Here is a 12,540-nt window from a genome sequence, read left to right on the forward strand (position 1 = left end):
GCCCATCATGCAGCTTCCCAAGACAAAAACATATTCAACAGCAGTTAATAAATAAATTAAATAGATGATATCAATATTTATTCTCATGAAAAATTGCTGTAAAAAAGCACTTTAATACAATGTTTTATATTTTTAATCTTAATAAATTAAAGGCAGTACAACCAATACTGCAATGATGTAAAAAAATACTTACAATTTATTATATATGATTAATACTTTTTTGTTACAATCATTATTTTGGGGTGGGGGAGGGTTGTACTTAATTATCATAAAAATAACATCAAAATGCAAACACTTTTAAAAGTCCTGAAAACAGGTTTCACTGTCTTTGCACAAAAGAATAATTTCTTCTTCTTATTATTTTTTTTATTTTTTTTATTTTTTTTTAATGTTTTTGACAGGTTTTTTTTTTTTTTATATATCCCCAACACTACGAGTTCTTCAGGACATTTGGTCCCCATAGAAATAAAAACCTGTCCACACATACATTGCGAGGGAATCCCGGCCCTGATAAAGGAAGCAGATTCCTCCTGATAAATACACCCCATCCTTTTTCCCGCTCCACTCTTGCAATAATTGAATTTTGTGTTGTCTATTTGTAGAACCCTGCCATGCACAGCAGGCCAATTTACCGTGCCTGCCTTCACTGATAGTTACATTTATTTTCCAGTCATGTTTCCCTCTCTCTGCAGGATAAGTAGTTTATTGAAATGGAGCAGCTCATCTCCAGAGTTTCCCTGACCTGATTCCTCTCGCTGCGATGCTTTCATTCAGCCACTGGCTGTCCTATTGGCCCGTATTAAAATTCCTCACCTCCCATTGGTCCTGCTGCGTGTGGCTCTTGAGTATGATTTGCCAGTTGTCAGAGTTGGCGTGTGAGCAGTGGTGCAGAGTGAGGATGACGGGACGGGTCAACAGGGCACCCGCAGGACCGCAGCTGACCACAGCGCTGAGCACGGCCTCCCCATCACCGACCGCTGGCCTGAGAGAGACGGAGACATTTAAAACATTTGCATGTACATTTGCATGTTATAAAGTTAGAATTGCGTGATATAAAGTAATAATTGTGAGTTATAAAGTCAGAATTGCGAGTTATAAAGTCAGAATTGTGTGATATAAAGTCAGAATTTCGGGTTATAAAGTCATAATTGCAAGTTATAAAGTCAGAATTGTGAGATATAAATGTGCAATTCTGAGAAAAAAAGTGAGAATTGTGAGATATAAACTCGCAATTGCAAAAAAAGTAAAAATTGCAAGTTTACATCACGCAATTCTGACTTTATAATTCGCAATTGCGAGATATAAACTCTGAATTCCATGATAAAAACTCAGAATTGTGAGAAAAAAAGTCAGAGTTCTGAGATAAAAAGTCACAATTACCCTTTTTTATTTTTTTATTTAGTGGCGGAAACAAGCTTCCATAGGATAATGATATGTAAAGTGTTGTGAATTTATAACATTCTACTTGGAAAACACAATTTCTCCAGATGTTTGGGATGTTTGTGTGCGTGTGTGTATGTGTGTGTGTGTGTGTGTGTGTGTGTGTATGTGTGTGTGTGGTGTTTTGTTTTGTTTTTTTACCTCATGCTCTCTGTCCTCTGTACGGTCACAAACATCTCATACACACGACCCTGAGGAATCGCACCAGCGGGAACCAACAAACTCACACCTGAAATGCCGTTACAGATTATAGCTAATTAGAACTCTCAAAATTCAGATGAATATGTACTTTCCTTCCTTCCTTCCTTCCTTCCTTCCTTCCTTCCATCCATCCATCCATCCATCCAGACAGACAGACAGACAGACAGACAGACAGATAGATAGATAGATAGATAGTGTCAGAGGAGTGCTATGTGTCATTTTTGCAGTTTATAAAGTGGATTAATAGCTGCCGCCCATCCTGCTATCCTCTTGATTAATTTATTACTGTCACTGACAGTGTGTATCCTCATCACATGAACGAGAGATTGTGAATGTGACATTTCCATTGCATCTTACTGGAATCCATTCCAGCCATATGCCTTAATTAGACTAATGTAGGACTATCAACACAATCAATTAATCATCATAAATTATATCACACAGTGATGCGTAAATATGTTGGACACTCAGTGAGGAACAGAGTGTGATTGTGCGTCATAAATCATACATAAACGAGGTGTGGGTGTGTGTGTGTGTGTGTGCATGCGTGTCCGATCTCACCTGAGTTGGGTATGATCAGATGACCTCCCAGCGAGTTGAACGACCCTAACGCTGTGCACGTGGGGTCCCGTGTGCGTGCCAGTGTCTGGTTGCGTGGAGTCACAGGGTCGCTGTCCAAAAGAGAGTGGGTGACTTTCGGGGACAGGGTGGCGGAGAGGTCAGAGGTCATGTCCTCCTGAGGGGTCACCGTGCCGGAGGAGTTGTAGACTTTGATCTTGAGGTTGGGAAGGGGCAGTGGCTCCAGCAAAGGGGAGCTGGTCATGGGGATTTTGTCCGAGATGTCGTGTAGGGCATATACTGGACCTCGATACAGTGCCACCGCTGTGGACAGGTCAGGGGTCGCGGCCAGCAAATCCGCTGCAAACAGACACACATGACATCACTATTGAATATCATGAATAACATTTGAAGATGATGGAGGGAGGGAGGGAGGGAGGGATGATAGTTGGATGAATGGATGGATAGATGAATGGATGAGGGATGGATGGGTGGAGGGAAAGATGTATGGATGGATGGATGGATGGAGGGAGGGAGGGAGGGATGGATGGATGGAGGGAGGGAGGGAGGGAGGGATGGATGGAGGGATGGAGGGAGGGAGGGAGGGAGGGATGGATGGATGGATGGATGGATGGAGGGAGGGATGGATGGGTGGATGAATGGAGGGATGAAGGGATGGAGGGAGTGAGGGAGGGAGGGAGGGAGGGATGGGTGGATGGATGGAGTGAGGGAGAGATGGATGGATGGATGGAGGGAATGAGGGAGGGATGGAGGGATAGATGGATGGATGGATGAATGGATGGATGGATGGAGTGAGGGAGTGAGGGATGGAGGGAGAGATGGGTGGGTGGATGGATGGATGGGTGGATGTATGGATGGAGGGAGTGAGGGAGGGAGAGATGGATGGGTGGATGGATGGATGGATGGATGGATGGAGGGAGGGAGGGAGTGAGGGATGGAGGGAGAGATGGATGGGTGGATGGATGGATGGGTGGATGTATGGATGGAGGGAGTGAGGGAGGGAGAGATGGATGGGTGGATGGATGAATGGAGGGAGTGAGGGAGGGATGGAGGGAGAGATGGATGGGTGGATGGAGGGAGGGAGTGAGGGAGGGATGGAGGGAGAGATGGATGGGTGGATGGAGGGAGGGAGTGAGGGAGGGATGGAGGGAGAGATGGATGGGTGGATGGAGGGATGCCTTAAATGCCTTTGCTCACCAAGGCTGCATTTATTTGATCAGAAATACAGTAAAAACGGTGATATTTTTAAATTTAATTTAAGTTTAAAATAACCTTTTTTGTTTTAATTTTCATATGCAATAACCAGTTTCATCAAGACATTTCATCTAAACCACAAATAATTTATTGCATTACAACAAAAAGCCTACAACTTTCCTTTTCATTTCTCTAGAAGTGACAACTTTTAAACATCTTTATTTGTTTGAAACACTGCTTTATTCATAAATGGATTTTGGGATGCATCATTTTTTGCATGAATTGCTTGGATGTAAACAGCTACTATCCACTTTTATTGGATGAACGGAGCAGCTTGGTGACTCTGCGAAACATCTTCTTTGCTCCACAAAATGCAAAAAGCCTGTACAGGTTTGGAACAACATAACAGTGGGTGAATGACTTTTTTAGGTGACCTATTCCTTCTATGTTTTTCTGTTGTGTGCTATTTTGAAATGAAATCACCGTGTGTGTGTGTGTGTGTGTGTGTGTGTGTGAGAGAGAGAGAGAGAGAGAGAGAGCTTGTAAAGGACTCTTATAGCCAGCGGCTGGTAATCTCCATACTGATTGCTCATTAACATTCAGCTTCCAACAGTGACTAAACAGAGGATTGTCACTTTGCACACCAGCTCTCTTTCTCTCTCTAGTTACTCAGGTGTGAGCATTACTCACTGCGAGTGCCGCGCTCACACTCCTGACGCTCAAGTTAAAGTTATTCATCATGCGGTGATCGGTGAGACAGAGTAAACCGCACTGCATTGCATCACACCTGCCGATGTAAACGCATCCAAATCCGCAGCCTCTGGCGGGAAAGATCTTCAACGGAGCAAAACAGGAGAACTGACGGATGTGGAACGTCTCGCTTTACCATCAAAACATCCCCTACCTCTGTATTTATCAACTCATTCATTGACGTCCTCCGCAGCGTCTCCACACGCCGCTTTCGCCCTGACAGGGTGCCATTTACACCTACAGCCCGCTTCATGTTTAATTAACAGAGAAGGAGCGAGAAAATGAGGAGAAAAGCGAGACAATACAAGTGCGAGCAGAACGACGATTCTTCATTAATGATAACCTGTTCAGGTTGGAGAGTGACAGGCATTCTAATGTTCCTCAGATGAAATGTCACCTGAGTCTCTCTCTCTCACACACACACACACTCATGCACACACACACACACACACCTCACAATTTAACACCGGAACACTGCCTTCCATTCCATTCACCACTTGATTGGAATTTTAATCATTCTTGTGTCTTACGGTGACACACACACTCCCAGAGATCCTTGCTGAAACTGTTGCATTGACTGAAATCAGCAGTGAGAGAGATTCTGTCTGAATAGCGTTTGAATGTTTTACTAAAGCAATAATCCACTCAAGGATGTGCGTTAAAGTGATTTGCATGTAATACAGTGATTACAGTGCCTAAAATCCCCTTCAACCCGGTGAAAACAGCAATATGACAAAAGACACCCATGTTCAAAAATAGTTACATTTATGTTTAAAGGGACAGTTCACCCAAAACAATTTAAATAAATTAGTCACCCTCATTTTGTTCCAAAACTGTATTACTTTCTTTTCATGCGCAGAACACAAAAGGAGATCATTTGAAGAACGTTGGGGTCCAAACACCATTGATTTTCTTTTCTTTTTTTGTTTTGTTCTGCTGACAAAAGGAAGTCTGCTTACAATTCCAAAATCTAAGTTCCAAATTCTACCAACAGTCATTTCAATGCACAATAAATATTTATGGTTTAAATATATTCTAATTATTTTTTAATAATTTGAAGGAAAAAAAAATTGTGACCTCAAATTGTAATATGTATATTACCGTTCTCTTATGTTCACTAAGGCTGCATTTATTTGATGAAAAATACAGTAAAAATAGTAATACTGTGAAATATTAATATTAAAGGGGTCATGAATTGAGAAATCAACTTTTCCTTTAGCTTTTGATATATAAGAGGTCGTTGTACTATAAGAATATCCTGTAAATTTCAGAACTGAAAAGTTCCTTGTTAGTCCAATAAAAGCTTTTGTTGACACCAGGCCCATTAAACGACTGATCCTGGAATGTGCCTATCTATGACACAGACAGGTGAAACTCCGCTTCCGCAGAAGAAATCAACGCCTACTTCATCATTGCAACATTAGCCCCGCCCACTGGTGTGTTAGTGAGATGAAAAGGAGAGAAGAGCGTTACAGGACTAAAAATAACATTACCTTTCAAAGGATTGTAATACTAGGAATATGGTTATTTATTTTCAACAATGTGAATGTCTCAGTTGAGCATTATTTATTGTATTCAGTACATTTCACTGTGGATTCTTTGGTAAATCAATTGCATTTCGGTACAGGCTTTGCAAACAGACTTTTACAATATGGACTCGACAGTAATGCAACAACATGTAAGTAACTGTGTTCATTCTAATGCCTGATCTGATATGTAATAATTCATGTACAGTCAGATGTTATTTGTTTATGTGTCAGCAAATCAAACCAGTGACTAAACGGTCAACTTCAAGTTGTTTCTCTTAGGATGAAAATAATCTGTTATTTAAATGGTGATTAAATATAAAGAGAAAGCAATCAAAGAATCAATCGCTGGAGCTGTCAATCAAACAACACGAGTTTACCAGTGACTGACTTCTGGACTCGCACCAAAACTTCCAATTTATTCAACGAATCTCTTAGTTACATTGCGTTTGCACTGTTAGTTAAGATGAAAGCATTCGTTAGTGTGCAGAAATTGAGTTGCAATGACGAGATCACTGCTTTCATGCGCTCAACAACATGTCTGTGATCGGCTACAATCTTCATCACTGCAACCTTTCATGCCACAATCTAAATATAATGCCATAGATCTAAATATAATGCTATAATCAACACTTTTCACTATTAGTTAACCTTGAGAGCTGTAATAGTAAAAACGTGTTAAAAGTTTTTCATCGGCTATTTCATAGGCAAAGATGTCAGCCAATCACAGCAGTGGGCGTTTACACTGAAGTCTCACAGCAGACACGCCCCTTAAAACAGAGCGTTCAAATAAGAGGGCTAAAATCAGGGTAGGAAAAATGCCTTTTATCTCTAAATTATGACAAATTTTTTGATGTAAAAAGCATACTAACATTATGGGATGGAAACATTATAAAACGATAAAACAATGCAGTTCATGACCCCTTTAAAATAAATATTTTCTATTTGAATATATTATAAAATGAATCATTCTAATATGCTGATTTTCTGCTTACTATCATCAATGTTGAAAACAGCTGTGCTGCTTTATATTTTTTGTGGCAATCATGATATGTATTTTAATCAGGATTCTATGATAAATAGAAAGTTCAAAATATCAGCATTTATTTGAAATAGAAATCTTTTGTAGCACTAATGTTTTTACTGTAATGCATCCTTTTTGAATGAAAGCAAATTTCTTTACAAAAATACTCATTATAATCATTATATATTGCTAACCGATCAGAGCAACACTAATCCTCTACTGAAGGTTGACTGTCTCACCTGAGCGTGCCTGTTTGATGCTGACAGGCTGAAATCCGCCGTTCAGCACAGACGAGTCGATGATGTCAGAGTGAAAGCGCCGATGCGTCTTGCGGTAAACGAGCAGAGCCACGATAGCAGAGACGACCAGACACATGACCACCGCCATGACGATGCCCACGTACAGCGCCACCTCATCTCCACCTGGCGCAGCTGCATGACAGACAAACACAGCTTATGTTCAGAATGAATACTAGCAGTATATACTGTATTGCCTGCTATTATATAAAAAATAGTAAGTGTAACAGTAGTCATTACTCCATGGTGAAATTTTGAAAACACTAGTATGCTACATTATTGTCACATGATCACCCTTAAATGTTTAATTCAGCATTTCAGCATTCTTTTAATTCATCCAGTTATAATATTAGAAAAAAGTTTTGAATTCCATTTTTTTGTGCAAATGTCTAAACTTTTGGCACACAAATAATAAGTGTGCAACTGATCAGTTGATTTACACTGGAAATACCAGGTGAAGTTGAGAGCATTGTATTGTGGGAACTTAACATTTTGGGAAATGTAGTATATCATGAAGTTCAGTGTTGTTATTGTTAACTAAAACTATTAAAACTTGTTTTCATTGATTGAAATAAAGCTGAAATAAAATAAAACAAAATTTAAATATTACATAAAAAAATTAAACAAATGTCCTGAGAAATGTCCTCTTGGCAATTAACCGAAATAAAAAATACAAACGCACATAACAAAATTACGAAAACTAAAATTAAATCTGACAAAAAAAAATAATAATAAAAGCAAATTCAAAATAGTAATAAATATAAAAAAGTAATATATTAAAAAAAAATACTAAAATGGCACTGATCCAGGCATATAATGCATACAGAAAATTAGCATACTGTGCACAGCATACATACTATATAGTGCAGAAATACTAAATATTAGTAAGTTATTATGCCACACCAAACATAGCGACACATTCAGATGGGTAAAATCAAAGGTTATGTTTATAATAGCATTGCGGTAACACTTTACAATAAGGTTCATTAGTTAACTACATTAGTTAACATGAACTAATAATGAACTGCTCTTATACAGCATTTATTAATCTTTGTTAATGTTAATTTCAGCATTTACTAATGCATTATTAAAATCTTGTTAACATTAGTTAATGCACTGTGAACTAACACGAACAAACAATGAACAACTGTATTTTCATTAACTAACGTTAACGAAGATTAGTAAATACAGTAACAAATGTATAGCTCATGGTTAGTTCATGTTAGTTAATACATTAACTAATGTTTAACTAATGAACCTTATTGTAAAGTGTTACCAGCATTGCTTTGCGAAAAACTGAATTAAACAAAGCCAAGGAAGCATTTTTTGCAAAGATAATAACTGAATTCCTCTCACAAGCAAAGTTATATGATAACAAAGTAGCATACAATGTTTAATATGGTTGAATAACGTCTACCGTTTCACCTGCTATTTTTAACACACAGTATATACTGCAGTACTTCATTTCAAATGACACATCATCGAAGTGGCATATGGGTTAAAGGTCATGCCTGAGAATGGCCTTTAAAACAATGGCATTAATCAGTATATAAACCCTGTGCATCAATCATTAAAAGGAGTTTTCACAGTAAGAGAGAGAAAATTAGACAGCCAACTGCAGGAAGATGAAAAAACACCCTGAAAATAGTCAGACTTGCGAGAGAAGAGAATCCAGTCCTTTAATTTAATGAGGCTATAAATTATTACATGCCATATTGCTCATCTTCCTGGAAATCAGCCTCATTCTTCAGCAGACTGCAGGAGAACAATAGTGACATGTTCATCCGACCTCTTTTCCTGTGGATTCTCTCTCTCTGTGTGTGTGTGTGAGTTCTGAATTTGTGTATGTGAAGATTAAAAGGGGATCAGGGCCAAAATGAAACCACAGCTCTGAAACATCAAAGAGAGAAGCAGCTAAAATCGTCACAGTCTCTGATGTGTGTGTGTGTGTGTGTGTGAATGTGTGCTTAAATCTCCTCTTACGTATCTATTGGATGTGTACGCTGGCGCTCATCAGTCATTAGTCGCATTAGACTGCAACAAAGGTACACAGATTAAAACTCCACTCATGCTTCAAACATCCGACTTATCAGGCTGACATTGACAGCAGCATGTCTTAAAGAGAGACTAGACTCAGGGTTATGAATATTCATTATGATCCTTCACAGACTTAAGCCCATTGGTTAGGCCCACACTGATCCAACTAACCAGCAGAGGGCGCAAAGATGATGTAAAAATACTAACAATGCAGTTTTAAAGCGCTTGTTACAAAATACATTGTTTTAAAGCAGATTTACAGAAAATCATGATGTCGATGTTTAAATTAATGTCTTATAGTCACATTTAGCAGTTATATTTGGCTGATAATATGGTTTATTATAGTTGCAATGATACTAGCAATCAAGCAGTTTTGCTATTTTAGTACAGATTGACCTATATGAGTATACGCAGATGAAGCTGGACATACTCATGGGCGATTCTAGGATTTCAATATTAGGGGGACTCAGCCCCCAATGAGGGTATGACTATATACACTATATTGCCAAAAGTACTGGGAAACCCCTCCGAATCATTGAATTCAGGAGTTCCAATCACTTCCATGGCCACAGGTGTATAAAATCAAGCACCTAGGCATGCAGACTGCTTCTACAAACATTTGTGAAAGAATGGGTCGCTCTCTGGAGCTCAGTGAATTCAAGCGTGGTACCGTGATAGGTTGCCACCTGTGCAATAAGTCCATTCATGAAATTTGCTCACTACTAAATATTCCACGGTCAACTGTAAGTGGTATCATAACAAAGTGGAAGCAATTGGGAACAACAGCAACTCAGCCACAAAGTGGTATGCCACGTAAAATAACAGAGCTGGGTTAGCGCATGATGAGGCGCACAGTGCGCAGAAGTCGCCAACTTTCTGCAGAGTCAATAGCTACAGACCTCCAAACTTTGTGTGGCCTTCAGATTATCTCAAGAACAGTGTGTAGAGAGCTTCATGGAATGGGTTTCCATGGCCGAGCAGCTGCATCCAAGCCTTACATCACCAAGTGCAATGCAAAGCGTCAGATGCAGTGGTGTAAAGCACGCCGCCACTGGACTCACGGAATCACACTTCTCTGTCTGGCAATCCGATGGACGAGTCTGGGTTTGGCGGTTGTCAGCAGAACGGTACTTGCCTGACTGCATTGTGCCAATTGTAAAGTTTGGTGGAGGGGGGATTATGGTGTGGGGTTGTTTTTCAGGGGTTGGGCTTGGCCCCTTAGTTCCAGTGAAAGGAACTCTTAATGCTTCAGCATACCAAGACATTTTGGACAATGTCATGCTCCCAACTTTGTGGGAACAGTTTGGGGATGGCCCCTTCCTGTTCCAACATGACTGTACACCAGTGCACAAAGCAAGGTCCATAAAGACATGGATGAGCGAGTTGACTGGCCTTATAGCTGCAAAGGGTGGGCCAACTCCATATTAAACCCTACGGATCAAGAATGGGATGTCATTAAAGTTCATGTGCACATAAAGGCAGGCATCCCAAAACTTTTGGCAATATAGCGTATATATATATATATATTATTTGTATACTAGGGTAGGCATGAACAATACAGTAGGTTCTACACTACCTATCAAGTCAATCCGTGAATATTAATTCCTAATCATTTTAAATAACCAGCTAATATTCATTAATATTTATTAAGAATATAGACAAATTTTATATTATTGTAATTTTCTAGTTATCAATATGTGGGTAAAATATGTTTTTTTTATTTTTTTTTTTTATCACAAGTAATGTTTTAAACACTATTATTTTTTTTTTAACTATATTTGTACAGTAAAACTTTAAAGAAGCTCTACATTTATCATTTTCGTTCATGGAGATAACATGGAATATGTGCCATGCTTTAGTGGAGAATTTCTGTCACCTGGTGGAAAACAAACACACTTTTTTTTACGAAAATTACATGAAATTACCATTATAACCAGTAGATGGCTGCAGAGGACCACTCATTAACTCATTTGCCATTTCCACTCCCTTTTATAGTTCTTTTCACGTTTTGCTCTTAGATTTATTATTAAATGAATATTATAACAAATTTTAGCAATTTTATGGCACTGGAGTATGAGGTATAGCAAGAGTAAGAAAAGTCTCAAAGTCTCATGCCATTTAAGAATTTCTTAAACAAATAAATTTATGGGGATGAGCTGAAGCCTGACGCTGGTTTCATATGAGTTTTAAAGGAGACTAAGACGATAACGAATTAGTGTACATAATATATTACGTAATTAATCGCAAATTTTTAGGGGGCTGGGTGGAAATTTAGGGGGGCTAAAGCCCTCCTAAAATGGGCCTAGTGACGACCCTGAACATACTTAGGTAACTTTATATAAAGAGCTGGGTGAAAAAAAATCAGGAAGTTGAGATTTGCTACTGTATATAGTATAGAACTTTATGTGAGTGTATTGTATGTATGTGGATTACTTGGATATAATATATATCCAATGTTATATATAGAGCTGTGCAATAATACAGTTTGAATTTTTGTGACGATATAAACAATCATGCAGATTTCCTATATTGTATATATTGCTTTATGAGAGTGTACTGTATGTATGCAGGTAAAGTAAGATGTACTATATGAAACTTTTAATATGTTGCTGGGCTAAAATATATACTTGTGTATTTTTTGTGGGCACTAGATTTATAACAGCTAGATATTTACATTAACAGTAAGTATGGGCAAATATAATAGAGATGTATGATTCTGTAAACATAAAATAACTAGACAGTGAAATAACTACCCAGTAAATACCATAACCTTGAGAGCAAAAGAAACTGTGTGTGTGTGTGTTTACAGTATAAAACTCAAAGCAGCCGTTGAAATGTGTGTCACAGCAGGCGGTCGCGCTAAACACAGCGTCGAGCACGCGACCTTTCATCATCTCTCATGTCGTTTCCTTGTTTTTCCTCAGTGACCGCAGTATCATCTCTCTTCTGCAGTATTGATTTGCTTACACCCATAATTAATTTACAATTAGTGGTAAAAATTGATCACAGCTGTGTCCTAATGACTAATATTATTCGATTACTGACTGTGACCAAACATGATTGTCAGTAGTTATTTCTCTCATTAACCATTACGGGCCGATCTCTGTGTGTGTGTGTGTGTGTGTGTGTGTGTGTGTGTGTGTGTGTGTGTGATACCGATATGCAAAGTACAAATTATACAATGACTTTCATGCAGAGTCGACTTTGTTGAAGGAATTTTTATACACATAATTATTCATATAATTTTGCTAACACTTTACAATAAGGTCCCATTAATGTTAGTTCATGCATTAACTAAAAAATATTTAAGTATGTTACAGTATTTATTAATCTTTGTAATGTTGATAAAAATACAGCTGTTCATTGTTAGTTCAATGTCAACTCAGGTACATAAAATAATGTAATAAAGTAACAATAACTTTTGATTTTAATAATGTATAGTAGTAAATGTTGTATTTTTCATTGTTAGTTATTTTAACTAATGTAGTTAACA

General features: G+C 38.3%; 1 protein-coding gene across 2 annotated transcripts in view; it reads right to left on the minus strand.

Annotated features, from left to right (window-relative positions):
• unc5ca (unc-5 netrin receptor Ca) overlaps positions 1–12,540 on the minus strand; it is a 169,592-nt gene that overhangs the window by 19,823 nt on the left and 137,229 nt on the right. For both annotated transcript variants that reach the window (XM_051894005.1, XM_051894006.1), the window contains 4 exons: positions 6,954–7,145; positions 2,203–2,559; positions 1,582–1,669; positions 814–982 (listed from right to left, as the gene is read on the minus strand). In XM_051894005.1, coding sequence (XP_051749965.1) covers positions 814–982; positions 1,582–1,669; positions 2,203–2,559; positions 6,954–7,145 — 806 coding nt within the window. The remainder of the gene's footprint in view (positions 1–813; positions 983–1,581; positions 1,670–2,202; positions 2,560–6,953; positions 7,146–12,540) is intronic.

This window comes from Ctenopharyngodon idella, chromosome 5, assembly GCF_019924925.1.
Source record: "Ctenopharyngodon idella isolate HZGC_01 chromosome 5, HZGC01, whole genome shotgun sequence".
NCBI lineage: Eukaryota > Metazoa > Chordata > Actinopteri > Cypriniformes > Xenocyprididae > Ctenopharyngodon > Ctenopharyngodon idella.